The sequence below is a fragment of the Panulirus ornatus genome, chromosome 68 (genome assembly GCF_036320965.1).
Source record: "Panulirus ornatus isolate Po-2019 chromosome 68, ASM3632096v1, whole genome shotgun sequence".
NCBI classification, from domain to species: Eukaryota; Metazoa; Arthropoda; class Malacostraca; order Decapoda; family Palinuridae; genus Panulirus; species Panulirus ornatus.
This window is the reverse complement of record NC_092291.1, coordinates 11,346,381-11,365,643: the sequence shown is the minus strand read 5'-3', so window position 1 is coordinate 11,365,643 and position 19,263 is coordinate 11,346,381. Positions and strand designations below refer to the sequence as shown.

General features: G+C 41.7%; 1 protein-coding gene across 1 annotated transcript; it reads left to right on the top strand.

Moving 5' to 3' along the window:
• The first annotated feature begins 8,772 nt into the window (after positions 1–8,772).
• On the top strand, positions 8,773–10,223 carry LOC139747256 (uncharacterized). Its single transcript, XM_071659346.1, has 4 exons — positions 8,773–8,912; positions 9,295–9,424; positions 9,537–9,610; positions 9,864–10,223. The coding sequence occupies exons 1-4, from the start codon at positions 8,910–8,912 to the stop codon at positions 9,951–9,953; spliced, it is 297 nt and encodes a 98-aa protein (XP_071515447.1). The 5' UTR covers positions 8,773–8,909; the 3' UTR covers positions 9,954–10,223.
• The last annotated feature ends 9,040 nt before the right edge of the window (positions 10,224–19,263 follow it).

Below are 19,263 nucleotides of genomic sequence, written 5' to 3'. Positions count from 1 at the left end.
CGCAAGTATGAGTATGTACATGTGTATATATGTATCATAGATGGAGGGAACAGGGAGAAGCAGGAGACCAAATTGGAGGTGGAAGGATGGAGTGAAAAAGATTTTGAGCAATCAGGGCCTGAACATACAGAAGGGTGAAAGGCGTGCAAGGAATAGTGTGAACTGGAAGGATGTGGTATACCAGGGTCGATGATGGAGTGAGAACGGTTCTGAGTGATTGGGGCCTGAACACACAGGAAGGTGAGAAGTGTGCAAGGAATAGAGTGAATTGGAACGATGTGGTATACCTGGGTTGACGTGCTATCAATGGACTGAACCAGGGGATGTAAAAAGTCTCGGGTAAATCATGGTATGGTCTATGGGAGCCTGGATGTGGATAGGGAGCTGTGGTTTCGGTGCATTACACATGACAGCTAGAGACTGAATGTGAACAAATGTGGCATTTTTTGTCTGTTTTCCTGGTGCTACCTCACTGAAACAAGGGGAGCGATGCTGTTTCCTGTGGGGCAAGGTGGCATCGGGAATGGATTGAAGGCACGCAAGTATGAGTATGTACATGTGTATATATGTATCATAGATGGAGGGAACAGGGAGAAGCAGGAGACCAAATTGGAGGTGGAAGGATGGAGTGAAAAAGATTTTGAGCAATCAGGGCCTGAACATACAGAAGGGTGAAAGGCGTGCAAGGAATAGTGTGAACTGGAAGGATGTGGTATACCAGGGTCGATGATGGAGTGAGAACGGTTCTGAGTGATTGGGGCCTGAACACACAGGAAGGTGAGAAGTGTGCAAGGAATAGAGTGAATTGGAACGATGTGGTATACCTGGGTTGACGTGCTATCAATGGACTGAACCAGGGGATGTAAAAAGTCTCGGGTAAATCATGGTATGGTCTATGGGAGCCTGGATGTGGATAGGGAGCTGTGGTTTCGGTGCATTACACATGACAGCTAGAGACTGAATGTGAACAAATGTGGCATTTTTTGTCTGTTTTCCTGGTGCTACCTCACTGAAACAAGGGGAGCGATGCTGTTTCCTGTGGGGCAAGGTGGCACCGGGAATGGATTGAAGGCACGCAAGTATGAGTATGTACATGTGTATATATGTATCATAGATGGAGGGAACAGGGAGAAGCAGGAGACCAAATTGGAGGTGGAAGGATGGAGTGAAAAAGATTTTGAGCAATCAGGGCCTGAACATACAGAAGGGTGAAAGGCGTGCAAGGAATAGTGTGAACTGGAAGGATGTGGTATACCAGGGTCGACGTGCTGTCAATGGATTGAACCAGGGCATGTGAAGCGTCTGGGGTAAACCATGGAAAGTTTTGTGGGGCCTGGATGTGGAAAGGAAGCTGTTTCGGTGCTAGAGACTGAGTGTGAACGAATGTGGCCTTTGATGTCTTTTCCTAGTGCTACCTCGTGCGCGCACGGAGGGAGGGGAGTGCCATTTCATGTGTGGCGAGGTGGTGAAAGGAATGGATGAAGTCAGCAAGTATGAATATATATATATGTGTATATATGTATATGTTGAAATGTAGAGGTATGTATATGTGCGTGTATGTATATACATGTGTATGTGGGTGGGTTGGGCCATTCTTTCGTCTGTTTCCTTGCGCTACCTCGCTAATGCGGGAGACAGCGAAGAAAAAATTATATATATATATATATATATATATATATATATATATATATATATATATATATATATATATATATGAGTGGATGGGCCATTCTTCGTCTGTTTCCTGGCGTTACCTCGCTGACGCGGGAAACGACGATTATGTATAATAATAATCATAATGAAAATAATTTTTTTTTTTTTTTTTGCTTTGTCGCTGTCTCCCGCGTTTGCGAGGTAGCGCAAGGAAACAGACGAAAGAAATGGCCCAACCCACCCACATACACATGTATATACATACGTCCACACACGCAAATATACATACCTACACAGCTTTCCATGGTTTACCCCAGACGGTTCACATGCCTTGATTCAATCCACTGACAGCACGTCAACCCCGGTATATCACATCGCTCCAATTCACTCTATTCCTTGCCCTCCTTTCACCCTCCTGCATGTTCAGGCCCCGATCACACAAAATCTTTTTCACTCCATCTTTCCACCTCCAATTTGGTCTCCCTCTTCTCCTCGTTCCCTCCACCTCCGACACATATATCCTCTTGGTCAATCTTTCCTCACTCATTCTCTCCATGTGCCCAAACCATTTCAAAACACCCTCTTCTGCTCTCTCAACCACGCTCTTTTCATTTCCACATATCTCTCTTACCCTTACGTTACTTACTCGATCAAACCACCTCACACCACACATTGTCCTCAAACATCTCATTTCCAGCACATCCATCCTCCTGCGCACAACTCTATCCATAGCCCACGCCTCGCAACCATACAACATTGTTGGAACCACTATTCCTTCAAACATACCCATTTTTGCTTTCCGAGATAATGTTCTCGACTTCCACACATTCTTCAAGGCTCCCAGAATTTTCGCCCCTCCCCCACCCTATGATCCACTTCCGCTTCCATGGTTCCATCCGCTGCCAGATCCACTCCCAGATATCTAAAACACTTCACTTCCTCCAGTTTTTCTCCATTCAAGCTCACCTCCCAATTGACTTGACCCTCAACCCTGCTGTACCTAATAACCTTGCTCTTATTCACATTTACTCTTAACTTTCTTTTCACACACTTTATCAAACTCAGTCACCAGCTTCTGCAGTTTCTCACATGAATCAGCCACCAGCACTGTATCATCAGCGAACAACAACTGACTCACTTCCCAAGCTCTCTCATCCCCAACAGACTTCATACTTGCCCCTCTTTCCAAAACTCTTGCATTCACCTCCCTAACAACCCCATCCATAAACAAATTAAACAACCATGGAGACATCACACACCCCTGCCGCAAACTACATTCACTGAGAACCAATCACTTTCCTCTCTTCCTACACGTACACATACCTTACATCCTCGATAAAAACTTTTCACTGCTTCTAACAACTTGCCTCCCACACCATATATTCTTAATACCTTCCACAGAGTATCTCTATCAACTCTATCATATGCCTTCTCCAGATCCATAAATGCTACATACAAATCCATTTGCTTTTCTAAGTATTTCTCACATACATTCTTCAAAGCAAACACCTGATCCACACATCTTCTACCACTTCTGAAACCACACTGCTCTTCCCCAATCTGATGCTCTGTACATGCCTTCCCCCTCTCAATCAATACCCTCCCATATAATCTACCAGGAATACTCAACAAACTTATACCTCTGTAATTTGAGCACTCACTCTTATCCCCTTTGCCTTTGTACAATGGCACTATGCACGCATTCCTCCAATCCTCAGGCACCTCACCATGAGTCATACATACACATTAAATAACCTTACCAACCAGTCAACAATACAGTCACCCCCTTTTTTTAATAAATTCCACTGCAATACCATCTATAAAAATAATAACAATATTATATATATATATATATATATATATATATATATATATATAAAATATATATATCCCTGGGGATAGGGGATGAAGAATACTTCCCACGTATTCCCTGCGTGTCGTAGAAGGCGACTAAAAGGGGAGGGAGCTGGAGGCTGGAAATCCTCCCCTCTCGTTTTTTTTTCTTTTTTTTAATTTTCCAAAAGAAGGAACTGAGGGGGGCCAGGTGAGGATATTCCACAAAGGCCCAGTCCTCTGTTCTTAACGCTACATCGCTAATGCGGGAAATGGCGGATAGTTTAAAAGAAAGAAAATATATATCCCTGGGGATAGGGGAGAAAGAATACCTCCCACGTATTCCCTGCGTGTCGTAGAAGGCGACTAAAAGGGAAGGGAGCGGGTGGCTGGAAATCCTCCCATCTCTTGTTTTTTTTAATTTTCCAAAAGAAGGAACAGAGAAGGGGGTCAGGTGAGGATATTCCCTCTAAGGCCCAGTTCTCTGTTCTTTCCGCTACCTCGCTAATGCGGGAAATGGCAAATAATGAAAAATATATATATATGTATATATATATATATATATATATATATATATATATATATATATATATATATACATATATATATATATATATATGGAACATGATTATGACTTAAGCTCCTGTGCTGACTAAAGGTCATTTAATGATCAAACAAAGGTGGAAACCAAAAATTTATATAACTATTTACGTCACAGAACAGGCTCCGCCTCTGTGCCCGCTCTTCTTGTCTGCACACACCGGAATGTTTTCCTACTTGTAGTGATTTTCTGAGAATGGTTATATATATATATATATATATGGAACATGATTATGACAAGCTCCTGTGCTGACTAAAGGTCATTTAATGATCAAACAAAGGTGGAAACCAAAAATTTATATAACTATTTACGTCACAGAACAGGCTCCGCCTCTGTGCCCGCTCTTCTTGTCTGCACACACCGGAATGTTTTCCTACTTGTAGTGATTTTCTGAGAATGGTTATACAATCATTACGTCTCACAATGTGGGAGCACGTGATACAGTGACTAGGGCCTTCAACAGCAGAAAAAAGCTGAGTAAGGTGAGCGCTTCTGGAGATTTCGTGATGCCCACTGTTCCAGTCGAGTCTGATTTTCATGGTTTCCTTAATACTCTTTTTATAGATACTAACATAGGAAAACTGCAATATGATTCTAAATACGAAAATATGCTCTAAATAAACAAAATATTACAAACAGGTTTCGTGCGCTTTACTGCCCGCGAAAACATGGAACACTAAGCATGGAATTTCCCTGGGCTGCCGGCGTCGCTCGCCAACATTTTTACCGTCAAAACGAGAACTGACTCAAAGTTGGATCTGATGTGGACCAGTTCGATGAAGTCAAAAGAGTAGTTTTTACAAGACCTTCTGAAACGGAGCTTATGTCTGTATGTCCTTCACTGTACTGTAGGCGGCACTCGGGTTCCATTTAGTGGTGGTATACCCTGTTGCCATCATGATAACTCATGTAAATTATCTAATTACCTTATTTGTATGGTGCAGGGAATTCTACACTCGTGAAGCCCCATCTTTTGAATTTTATTTACCACAGAACTATTCGAGCTTTTCGTATACTGTCAGCATTCTCAACTTCACCACTAAAACTCCCAAAAGCACTTGTTTATATCTTTTTGTCAAGCTTATTGCTTAATCTCGTGTTATGACCTCTGGTTGTCCTTGGCTTTTTTTTTTTTTCTTCCGAGAACTGCTCAGTATCATCAACCTGATTTTCAGGCTTGAAGGTTACGACCAAGTCACGTCTTACTCCTCTGTATAACAATCGTAATGCAAAATTTTTTGGCCTCTAACCCTTCGCTGTAACTCAGCTCATCCCTCTTGCTCTCATACGGACCTTAGTTGACCAAAATGGGAAGCACATTTCAATATGGATCATATATACATTGTTATCACCCAATTGTAGTCACTTATTTGTATTATGCGGGGAGAGGGCTTTACACTCTCTCTCGAACCTTTTCATCAATTGCACATTCTTTTCTTTTATATCTTTTACTGCCCAAATTAACCATGTCCTCATTCATTTTATTCCATTAATTCACAACTCTTAAAAAAATACATAAAAAATACATCATGTGTCCTCTGATTCTTTATTTCTATTTCTATATTTGTTCGCCATTGGGAGTTGAAGAGGGATTCAAAGACTTTGGAAATGGTAGATGTCAAAGCAACAGGATGATAGCTAGAAGGGTCAGAACGGTCATTCATCTTATGGATTGAACGTACTAACGCATGCTTCCAAGAGGGGACAATTGTCTCGTAAATAGTATGAAACAGACGATCAAGCATAGGTGCAAGTTCAGAGGCACGCTGTTTCATTACAAGGGGATGGATGCTCTCAGGACCAATACGCCTTGCTTGTGTGCAAAGGGAGAGGCACTTGTGGGACAGTTCGAAAATACATAACTGGAAGGGCCATAGGATTAGTAAGAGGAGCATCAGTGGGTGGAACAAAGTTAGTCATCCAAAGCAGAGTTAGAGGAGAAACGGCAACCAGATTTGCTTTGTCTACGGTACAGACAAATATAACTTAAAAATCGTCTCGACCACTGCTCTCGTGAGGTGTCTAGATGTATTCCTGCCACACAATGGCTGCTGTTATCCATAAATTGTGTGTGGAGACCAGCCACTCGAGGAAAGAGCGTTACAACACCTTTCCATGATTAACGAAGCTATTGAACTCTCTTTCGCCTTTCCTTTTTCCTAGAACCTTTCCACTCTGAAGAGTATGGTTTAAATTTACAGGGTTATTCAATTACTTTAGGAGTAAGGCCGGATTACGAAACAAAATGATGGATGGGCCATACATTTGTTTTACCTCCATTTGTTTTCTCTCTCTAAACACCTATACATAAAAAGAAACGAAAAATTCACATATTATTTCTTTTATGTTTTACGCTCAGAACATAAAAGAAAAAGAAATATACATCGGTAACTAACATGTCAACACTACTCTCCTGACACCCATTCACTCAAGAATGAGAAGTTAAATGAAAAAAAAATATACGAGACGTAGGGGAAAAAAAATATTGAATAACCTCCATGCGATCGACCGACCACCGACGGACGCTAAGCCACGCTAGTCCCCTGCCCGAGTGATGAACCCTGAACATGTGCGTCGCCGGCAGGAGTGGACACATAAAGTTCATCATGCAGCTACAAGAACAATGGTGCGGGGAGAATAACAGTACATTTCATTCAACTAATTATACAGTTGATCACATGTTTGATTCAGCAAATGAATACAGTTGGTCACGATAAAACTCTATTGATATAAAATTTCGTAAGGACAAATAAATAAATAAATTTCATCGATATATTTCACTTCTGAGTCTGTCAAAGTGCCAATGAAAAACCACCCAAGGGCCGATGTTATTTGTGTACTCTTATCTTTTAATCGAGATGGTGTGTTTTCCCCGCCGTGCAGTGTCCGCTACGAATAAGCACTGTAAAGCCTAGCTCGCTCTTGACGAGAATAGAAGTAAGACCAGCATTCCTGACGTGTAGGTTATGAGATGGTTCCGGAACAGTACTCCAAAATTTTAGAATAGGTATTTGGGGATAATTTCAATCACATATTCAACAGGGTTGCAGACCTATGACCTTCATCATAGGTCGGTGCCCGTAAAACCCAACAACCAACAACAGGGCACACCATCACACACGAGGGTCATTAATTTATGCAATAGGGTAGAACAGTCGTGCTTAAGGGTCGTACCAACACGAATAAAGGTGGCAGGGAGGTGACCAAGGGTTGCATCATCGTGTTCAACGGCCGTGCTCTTTTTTACCCTTATGCTCTAAGGGTCATGCCACCGTGCTTAAGAGAGAGAGAGAGAGAGAGAGAGAGAGAGAGAGAGAGAGAGAGAGAGAGAGAGAGAGAGAGAGAGAGAACGTTCCAGTCGAAAATTTTCCTACTGTTCGGCTTTCCCTGAGTTGCCTCTTGTTCAACCAGTTTCCTGCAAGGGTTACCTAGCATTTTACATAAGGGGCGTGGCTAGTGTACTAGGGGTGTGGCTAGTACACTAGGGATGTGGCTGGTACACTAAGGATGTGGTTAGTACACTAAGGATGTGGCTGGTACACTAGGGGTGTGGCTAGTACTCTAGGGATGTGGCAGGTACACTAGAGGTGTGGTTGGTACAATTCCTTGGGTGTCCTTCATAACATGTCTCCAGTTCAGGCGGTTGCAACTGATCTATGTAAAGTCTCCTTGAATTTTGCTTGGAGGGACGGGTCTGAGGAATTGGCTTCTTTTTTTTCCCTTTTGAGGGAAGGGGGAGGGAAGCTTCATATTCTCTCTCTCTCTCTCTCTCTCTCTCTCTCTCTCTCTCTCTCTCTCTCTCTCTCTCTCTCTCTCTCTCTCCTCTCTCTCTCTCTCTCTCTCGGCCTCATCTATTTATTTTTTCTATGCCGAAGGCTCCAGTCACAAGCAAAAGTCCTCGTTGTTGCTGAACTTACGTTAGGCTTTAAATGAGTTTTAAATGAATCACAGATGAGGGTTAGAGAGAGAGAGAGAGAGAGGGAGAGAGAGAGAGAGAGAGAGAGAGAGAGAGAGAGAGAGAGAGAGAGAGAGAGAGAGAGAGAGAGAGAGAGAGAGCCGGGAGTGTACAAGTCTCACTGTCATCCACTTTCGTATCCATGTACGCTGCTCAACAACGCCCCTCTCAAACCCTTTCTTATAGCTGCCTCTATTTTCTCTGCATGCTTCAGACTCTGGTCGCAGGTAATCAAATGTATCTTCGAATATTACTACAAACGCTCGCGGGAGACGGGACCCTCGATTGATTTGTGCCGGTGTCCCCGACAAATCTACTGTGCATCCCATGCTCATCCTGTGAGCTGTAACGCAAAAGGATTACATAGGTCACAAAGGGTCTTACTCAAACCCCAGTGGGTTGATGTTCCATAAGATGTTACAATTCGTATTTCAGTACATACATTACATAGTTTCATATGGTAAGTTTTACCCACCAGATGCAAAAAAAAAAAAAAAAAAGTGGATACAAACAAGAAATGTCGCACAGGTTGGTTAGCTCTACGAGTGTAAAACTATCCTACCGGACTGTACAAATAGGTAAAATTACCCACCAATACACGAACTGAATCATACACAGACACGAAAATAGGCGACTGATAAATACAGCAAAAGGGAGAAACTCCAAGGAGGACGAAGAAGACGCTACTAAGAAGTCAGCTTCAGCAAGAGCGTCAAACACACGCACGCACTAACAGCGGTGGGAGCTGGGTAGTATATATATGAGCGCGTCCCACCGAAGAACACAGCTCATACAGTTCTTGCCACCGAACAAGCACATCCAGACCTGCTCAGACCGTTATCGCCACCAAAACAAAACAAAAAAAGCATGGTTTGTTGCCAGTTCTTATGCATTCTTCCACATTTGTTATCATGTATTTTCTCTTTTGATTTTATAACTTGTTTAAAGATGAATTCTAAGGCTAAGTTGGTCATATGTCTGCTGGCATGTGGCTTGAATACGGGTTGGGCGAATACTCCCTGCCGCTGCCGTCGCCAAACCATTCGCATGCAGACCGTAACTATTGTCTTATGAGTCAACACTGTGAGTTAGATGGCAAATATTGTCTTATGAGTCAACACTGTGAGTTAAATGGCAACTATTGTCTTATGAGTCAACACTGTGAGTTAGATGACAACAAAGACCTCGGTAACTACAGGAGTTATCACACCTTACCTCTGCCTCCCTTACCCACACGTGTGTACACATACAGAACCTGCGCGCGCTGGTGTTGTTGGCCTGTGCCGCCATGGTGCTGGGAGCTCCACAGAAATCCGACTCGAGTTGTGTCTTATTCTGCGAAGATCCAGTCATAGGCTTTGGGCACTACGTCTGCTGTGACCGTAAGTAACAATGGAGATCAGACTCAGTAATGAGGCTTGTGAATAACAATGACAAATGGTTACACTTGGATGGGATGTAGAAAGTTCATTGATATGTTATTTCTCACTCCAGAAAATCCAGGCAGCTGCCCCCCCGTCCGTAAGGAGTGCCCACGAAATAAGCTACAATCAGAATCAGCACCAACTGTGAGTACCTTTCTTATACTAGAAATTGCCACACGCTCGACCCTCGATACACATCTGCAAACATGTGACTCGTCTATCGATACACATCTACTAACATGAATCATCTCTTGATACACACTTGCACTTATGACTTTATCTTGTTACACACCTGCCTCAATCTATATCCTCGTAATTCACGTTTTGGTCAATATAAGTATTTTGTATATAAAATTTGGGTACCACTCTTTACCTTGCGGGACACCTTCTGTTTCAGATATGTGTGTATGATCCAGAATGCCCCAGGACACAGAAGTGTTGCCAGGATGTTTGTCTCGGACACAAAACCTGTAAAGACTCCGAGTAATGATTTACGAAGACGGAGGACCATGTAGTGATGAAGATGAGAGGCCATGGCAGGAACGACTGAGATCTTACTGTCACCACCTGTCATAAGATGTGGAGCAAGGTGGGACAGTGAGGAGCACCGTGTGTCGGCGCCGCTGTTTGCCTGCAGTTTCTCTTCAATTGTTATTTTCTTTGTGGTCATTTGTTAACTGACTAAGTGCCAGGCTTATATTGTTTGTATCAGTACTTTCTGGTCATCTCTTCTGTTCAATAAAACTTATTGCCCCATTTTCATTCTTTTATACCAATGATTGTTAAGCAGCATTTACAAACAAGCCAGGTCCAAATTTGCAAACGATACGAAAATATGACATAGACCTGAGAGGGAAGAAGCCTGATTAATGACAGAGGAAGCTTGATTAATGATAAACAAAGGAAGCTTGATTAATTATAAACAAAGGAAGCTTGATTAATGATACAGGAAGCTTCATTGAAGGTACGAAGGAAGTTTGATCAATAATACAAATTCAAGAAGTTGATCAATGATACAGGAAGTTTGATTAATGATACATGAAGCTTGATTAATGATACAAAAGTATCTAAACAGTGACACAGCAGTCAGAAGCAAGTCAAAGGGTGTACGGTGCAAATTAAAGTATTCCACCGATTAACATATCTCGTAGAAGACATTTGGGAGGCCATTACTAAAAGCGGAATGGAAAGATCTTGAAGTTATCATTCGTGACGACCTCAGATACACACCAAACAGTGTTTATCTGAGTGCAATAAGGCAAGCTAGATTCTGCTTCGTCAATGTAGTGTAGATCATAAAATACTAAGTTCAGTACATTATATAACGGTCTTGTAATACCATATGATGAAGTTGTTCAGTTTTTCTTAATGAACCACATGAAAGGTGAACGACAACCTAGGACGCGTACAGAAAATGCCGACGAAACAAATTCTGTCACATTGAAGACAACCCCACGAAATTACTCCACGCAGTCTGGGGCCCAGACTCCGACACTGGAGCAGTCTCAGAATATCAAATAGTTTTCATGAGAATAATCCATCGATCATTCTTTTCTCACGTCAACAGATTAATCTAACGGAAGCAAATCCATGTAAAAAAAAAAAAAAAAAAAAAACAGCAAACGGCACTGTTGCATCCTGTTAAGCCTAGTCACAACTGCCTAAAAATAATGGAATGAAGTCTGAGCGGCGGAAGATGTGTTGTAAATGTTGCTAAAAGTTCCAGAACAAATCTACAAGAGACTGTACTGGACTACCACTAGGCACTGTCATAGCCAATACAACAAATACTTAGAGGGACTGATGGTAATGACTGGACAACAGTTAACAAATTCATATCGTGTCAAATGCTGTTTCACGAATGACGGTATAAGTAAACATGAGCAATGCTTTTATCATTTTTTCAGCCTTTACCTGCAGTTTCATTAACATGTATTATTATCATCATTATGATAATCATCATTACTATTTAACGTATTTGACTAGAGTATTCGGGCGCTGTAACTGAGTAAATATATTTTACGACAATCTTTACTTACTGTAAGATTTCAGTGTCAGTATATTGTGTTCCTAGCACGCCCTAGAGGGAATGGAGGAGGAGCCTTGTGCCTCACCCTCGTGTCCCTATCTCTGCCGACTGGATATCTAGGTTATCATAACTGTCCTCAAACAATTAACCTTTGTCACCTGGTCATGTATTCCTGTCATCTGGCCATGTGTACTGTCATGTAGCTGTGTACTCTAGTCTTCTGACAGCGTATTCCTGTCTGCATCTCAGGAGCTGCATTTGTTATGGTTCCAGAGGAGCGTGGAAGACTCTTGATAAAGGTAAAATTTGAAGAACTTTGCAGACAAAAGGGAAAAAGAAAACGACCCTCTGCAAATTGCAGGTATAGGTACTGAGGAAACTAACTTAAGGCTGAAAAAGTTCTATGAGGTCTCATGAAAAGAATTCTGCAAAAGAAAATAAATTTGGGGGCAAAAGTCTGGTATAACATATCTGAAGGACTGTGTATTTCCACATTACCTCTAGGCTTTTGACATTGTTCTCTGGAGGAAGTGGATGAAGGGGATAGTATGTCCCAAGCTGGTGTAACGTTACTGCAGGACTTACCATGGCAAAGTAAAGCAACAGAACTGGGTGGGAACAGAGAGCACATATGTGCTCTCTCAGTTTGGGTCAGTATAAGGGATATTGTTATGTCTCGTCTGTGCGTGAGTAACGAAGTAATCTCACAGAGTGAGAGTGGTGAACTGCCAACGTGGACGACATTCAGGAGTTGAAAAAGTTGCATGATTGTAGCGAAAGATCAAGAAATGCCCCCCACTCCCCCCAACGAGTGCAGACTTCCCCATCGGAACGGGCCGCTGACAGGAGAAGGCCCGTGACGGACCAAGTAGAGGTCCGACGATCTAACGAACAAACCTCCCCCCCCCCCCCCCCTCACCAACCCTATAGTACAGCCAGGCAAATCCGTACGACACGGATAGAGATAACTGTGTGAAAGAGACGTACGGGTTGACAGTGCCTAATCTGTTGCTCGATCACCAGGAGAACTGTTAAGGAGGTAAGCTGGTCAAGTGGCTGCAGGCAGATATTAGAATGGCACTGATGTACGTGGAAAATGAGAAGTTTGCTAAATTGTTCACGAGGTGAATTACCCTAAGCACTGGACTAAGCTTCTCTTAGGAGAGCTTGAGCTACAATGAAAAGGTGATAACTTCAAATATGCCCACCACGGAGAATAGAAAGGTCAAGTGGTGGGGCCCCGTGTGTTTAAAACTCTACCCCCCCTCCCTCCCCCCAATTAGGAATAGAGGTAACTGCACATAAAGGGCAACATGGGCTCAAACATCTCTTCCCGTCACACACACACACACACACACACACACACACAAAGCTCCTCTGTCTCCGTGTACCCAGCCGGTGCGGTTGGGCGCAGACTAGGAAAATTCCACAGGCCCTGGACTTACGTGGAGGTGAGATCCGCCTGCGATGAAATCTGGTTGCGGTGAGTTTCTTTTTTGTGTGTGTGTGAGAGAGAGAGAGAGAGAGAGAGAGAGAGAGAGAGAGAGAGAGAGAGAGAGAGAGAGAGAGAGAGAGAGAGAGAGAGAGAGAGAGAGACTAAAACCATGTGGCATCAGAAAGGAACCAAAAAAGAACCACTCAAATGCTGACAAGATTCTTCAACCAAGTTAATGACCTCGTGGGTCTTACATGCCACGTACTCGCTTATTCCTCTCTATCCACCCCAGCTCTCTCTCTCTCTCTCTCTCTCTCTCTCTCTCTCTCTCTCTCTCTCTCTCTCTCTCTAGAGAAGGATGGGTGAATCGTGTACAGCTGGACAGCCAGAAACCGTTTGACACTGTAACAAACATGATGGCGGTTAAAAAAGAAAAAAAAAAATAATGCTGGATCTTCGGGCAGGGCTTTGGAGGAGACTGTTTTAATAGCTGGAGAATCACCTCAATGGGAAGGGTCAAAGGACGCATGTCAAAGGAACCCTCTCGAAATGGAATGGGGATCACCGTCAGTATGTAACTTAAGTTCGGTTCTGGGAACATTGCTTCATTTGATTTAGGTGACCGACTGGAGCAGTACGTGACTATCTTCTCCGAAAGATACCAAGATCACACGGGCAGGGAGGGAGTATAGAGGAATCATGAGGCATGCATAAACTTAAAAGAGGATGATCTATGTCAACTCTAAAGTCAGCCTGTGACACGGCTGATGAAGTCCAACACCCGAGTGACTGAGAGACTCATGAGGATGACACGTATAGACAAAGAAGGTTCCCCATCTTCAAAAACATTACCCGGACGAATATTATTAGCTGCACGAACCTCCCGACAAAGAAGTCCCATCTAAGGCGACGAGTAGAGATGAACCTCCCGACAAAGTCCTATCTAAGGCGACGTGTAGAGAGGGGGAGAAGAAAAGAAAATAATAATTGTCTGCTGGTGGCATACATAAGAGAGGTATTCAAGTCCGTGGATGAGAAAATATTCTGCAAACTGTCCATATTATATATGAGACCAAGAAAATGCTTCTTATTAAAGTTGGTTAAAGCACTTACAGAAGTACAGAGAAGGTCCAGAGGAGAGGAGCAGTAAAATAGAAAGAAAAACAAAAATGGTATCAGAATTGGGAAAGCTCTTTCAATGAGAGGTTATGAATTTGTCCACCATGGAAGAGAAAAGAGCAAGGACTAATGTGATCACAGCCCCGTTAAAGTTTTCTGAAGGCTAGGATGATGACGTCAATAGTGAGCATTTCCTCGAACAAGCCAAAGACAGAGCCATCACAAACCGTAACATGATGCCAGACAAGAAACTCGTCACACAACAAGACACAAAGAAATATACTTCCAGCAGGTGCGTGGTTGCAGGATTGGTAGACCTGAACAGATGAAAACTGAGAATGTGTGAAACAGTTTATATACAGTTGCCCAACAGTACTGGGTCTCACTATAACACCCCCTCCTCCTATTAGACATCAATGTGACACCTCGTCCCCTTACTGGACATCACTGAAACCCCTCCCCTTGCTGGACATAACTGTAACACTCCCTACCCTAACTGAGCATCACTGTAACACCCCTTCCCCTTACTGGGCATCACTGTAACACCCCCTCCCCTTTCTGGTCTTCACTGCAACACTCCCTACCCTTGCTGGACATCACTGTAACACCCTCTCCTTACTGGACTTCACTGTAACACTCCCTCCCCTTATATATATATATATATATATATATATATATATATATATATATATATATATATATATATATATATATATATATATACACGCCCATGCACGCACATATACATACATATACATGTCAACGTATACATGCATATACATATATACACATGTACATATTCATACTTGCTGCCTTCATCCATTCCCGTTGCTACCCCGCTACACATGAAATAGCATCCCCCCCACCCCCCCGAGCGAGGTACCGCCAGTAATAAGAAGAAGAAGAAGAAAAAAAAAGGATCATCCGTTCACACTCAGACTCTAGCTGTCATGTGTAATGCACCAAAACCACAGCTCCCTATCCACATCCTGGCCCCAAAGACCTTTCCATGGTTTCCCCAAACGCTTCACATGCCCTGGTTCAATCCATTGACAGCACGTCAAACCCCGGTATACCACATCGTTCCAATTCACTCTATTTCTTGCACGCCTTTCACGCTCTTATATGTTCAGTCCCCGATCGCTCAAAATCTTTTTCACTCCATCCTTCTACTAACAATTTGGTCTCCCGCTTCTCTCTATCAACTCTTATCATATGCTTTCTCCAGATCCATAAATGCTACATACAACAAGTCCATCTGTTTTTCTAGGTATTTCTCACATATATCCTTCAAAGCAAACACGTGAACCACACATCCTCTACCATTTCTGAAACCACACTGCTCTTCCACAGTCTGATGCTCTGTACATGCCTTCATCCTCTCATTCAATAATCTCCCAAATATTTTCCCCGGAATACTCAACCTCTGTAATATGAACACTCACCTTTATCTCCTTTGCCTTTGTACAATGGCACTATGCACGCTATAAGCAATGGCCAAATAAACAAAGAAACAGAACCTAATCTAACATTCAAAGAATACGGGGAAATAATTTCATGTGTAGTGGGAGTGTGATTCACACTCTTCTAGGAAAGTGGGACGTACGTATGCACACACATGGACTTGCGGGTGCCCTCGGGCTGTCCTCGACAGGTATATAAAGCGAGTTCAGCCTGGCTAGACACACTCACTGGAGGCTCCTCGTCTTCTCAGCACCTGCCTAAAACCAAATCTGGTTAACTATGGTTAGTGATGGTAGAAATTTTTTCTCATGTGTCTCCTAATTTATTAAAGATTAATGCCATGGTCACTTTATCTTACATTCTCAAAACTGTGGGTAATCAGTCCAAGTTATTGATTGATAGACTCATTCATCAAATGCCGATTTATTATATTGTTTCACTTCTTGGTGTCCAGCAGTAATCTTGTTTACATATAAGAGATACAATGTTGGTTTCGCTGGCAACATTTCCTTGTGGGTATTTGTCTATGGTCTAAGGTGGTTTGTTTCAACAGCTGCGTCTGTTGGTGTTGGCTGCGGTGGTCTGTGTGGTGGTCGGCAGGGACGGTTGCAAGTACTGGTGTAAGCAGCCGGTTGAACCTTATGGAAAATTCTGTTGTGAGGTGAAGGGCGCTCCCACACTTCCTGAAGAAAGTAAGTGATGATTCACTGTCCATATATAAACATTATACATAAATGATCATATGACGGACATGTATTGCCAGGTTACGGTTATCTAGCGATAAGACTGTACATTAAGGTTGACCGCATGTCCTCCCTCTTCCTCAGTCCACGATGGCGATTGTCCTCCCTACCGAGAGGTTTGTCCAGGTTTTAAACTGTCAGCACAGGTAAGTGTATAATGATATTATGCTAATCACAAACTTTTGTACCTTATTCATTCATCACAGACCTACAGCATTATTCTGTTTGTTATCATTTACTTGTCTGCTTATGCATATTGGCACTCCCTGTATCCTGGAAGTTTTTACATGATAGAAAATTCTCATGAACCCCCCACGATGGAAATAGAAGGAAAACAAAATAAACATATGAGAAAGCAAAAGATTCTCTTCCCATGATATATAATTAAAAGATGTATGAAATTTTATCACAAAAATACTGACTCCAGCTGGACTCATTAGAAAATAAGTAAATATTCTTAATAATGTTCTGTCTGCCCTGCAGGTGTGTCCTCATGACGGATATTGTAGTCTTCATCAAAAATGTTGCTATGACACATGTCTTGGGCATACTTCGTGCAAAGATGCAGAATAGTTGCATTAGAGGTAGCCATCACTTGCCTCAGCTGCATCCTAGCCAAGTATGAATCAACACGCCTGACTTTCTAAGCCTTGCCAGGACAGTTGTTACTGGAAAGTGTTGAACTTGAAAACTACCATTATTATTGTTATTCTATTATTGCATCATTGTTCAGTTGTTGACATCAAGTCCATGTGTTACCGTCCTTCATGCCGTATGGACTGTTGTCTATATTGCAACGTATATTTCTATTTTGTATCATTTCCTCGCCTTATGAATTGAAATTTGTTTTAAGTATGACTGTTGATTCTTCAAATAAACTTATCTTAAATTCTTATCTATTGTATCTTATCCTGAGAAGATCTCAATTTCTTGTACCATAATTATACTGAGGGAAGGCTCCAAGTTCTTATACCTTTCTTTATCTTGGAAAAGTGTCTGCAGTGAGCTCTATGTTCCGGGGCAGCCATAAGGGTACTTACTACCTAATGGTCAACACCTGGTCTGTCGGGCGCCACATCAAGAAATTTACGAATATCACTTGTAATGTAGACTGAAAAATGACGTCCACTTTGACAAGTATTATCTGTCTGACAACTTGAATATCAATGACATTCTATGATTTATTGAATGATTCAGCTGTAGACAAAGGTTGAAAATATACAATGTAAACGCACACAAAGTAAACAGTGGGGGATGAAAAGGAGAGGGAAGGGTTTAAGATGATAGTCTCTACACAAACACTGGGATGATGGCCGCGGTCGGTTGGATGTCCAGAACTCTTCTTATAACAAGTGTGTCTTTTTCCGCTGCCCATATATTTAGAAAGAAGATACATAGATAAGGTATATTGTCAATACATGCATATGACGCTCTCAAGGAGAAGTGATCTTACATATGGTCGATGAACCTAATTTTTCTAACTGTGAGCACCAACGTGGCGTGACCAGCCTTTGTGTGATTCATGCCATCTATGAGGGAAGAATATGCCTGTACCGTCTCAGCTAATACACACACACACAGACAACCACACACACACACACACACACACACACACACAGATATATTGGAAAGGATCACAGTTTTGCGCGCGATCATATATATTCCTATGAGTCCACAGGAAAAATGAAACACGATAAGTTCACAAGTGCACTTTCGTGTAATAATCACGTTATCAGGGGAGACACAAGAGAGAAATATAACAGTTAGTTGATATACAGCGAAGAGACGTAGCCAGGACGCCATTTGGCAAACATGCAATTGTCCAAGACAGACAACGAGCGTATCATAAACTTATTATGTGGACAAGAAGGTGAATTGTTCACATATCTTATCAACAATAAAGTTATCCAATTTGTACAGACCATCACTAACATTAAGATTATAATTCTTTGTGCATTTGATAATAGAAGATTCAATGATATTTCTCGTGGTACTGGAGTTGGTTAATAACTGAGATAGCATTACTCCAGTCAATACAATGATCATAGTATTCAACGTGATTAAACAAGGCATTTGATTCTTGTCCCGTTCTTTTACTATATTCATGTTGCTTAAGTGAACAGAAAGATCCCTACCAGTCTGCCCAACATAAAACTTATCACAACACAATTTCTACAAGGCACTTTATAGATTCACCCAGGAGAATTTTCTGGTGAGTTCCTGATTAAGATATTTCTTTATAGTATTATTGTTGCTGAAGGCAACATTTACATTACAGGATTTAAGCAACATGGGAAGTAAAGTAAAATTATTATTGAAAGGGAGAACTATAAGGTTCTTGGTGTCAATGGGAGGTTTGGGACTCGGGAACTCTATAAAATGATTTCTATGCTAACTTACGGATTTATCAATGAAAGATCTAGAGTACTTTAACGTAGATCCAATAGAATATATCTTCTCAAACTCATCATCAGTATACTCTGGGCTGCAAATACGTAATGGCCTAAGGAACATAGAATGAAATGATGATAATCTAACTCTTGTCATGTTGAGATGAGTAATAATGGATATATGAGCATACATTGGTAGGTTTTTTGTATATATTAAACTTAAACTTGTTTCCTTGCTTATGAATCATGCAATCTAAAAATGATAACATACCATTATTTTCATTTCCTACAGTAAAATTGATGGAAGGTACTAAATTATTAAGTAAGGGGAGAAATATTTGTAAATTTTCATTTGTTGGCCAAACACAAAGAACATCATCTATATACTTAAAACCAAATTGCATTAGAAGGTAAGATATCCTTTAGTAATTTTGTTTAAAAAATTCCATATAAAGATCACTTAGCACTGGTGAAAGAGGGTTACCCATTGCCATACAAAATTTTTGAGCATAATAATCTCCATTAAATTGAAATACACAGTCTTTTATACACAATTTTATCAGTTCATTGAAAACAGACTTGGAAACAGGTAAATGAATATCATCCAAAACATCAAA

Bases quoted from the DNA above. Each gene is read 5' to 3' on its own strand.
- LOC139747256 (XM_071659346.1), top strand. The intron at 9,425-9,536 runs GTAAGTAACAAT...TTCTCACTCCAG, and splicing joins GCACTACGTCTGCTGTGACC to AAAATCCAGGCAGCTGCCCC. The intron at 9,611-9,863 runs GTGAGTACCTTT...CTTCTGTTTCAG, and splicing joins AATCAGAATCAGCACCAACT to ATATGTGTGTATGATCCAGA.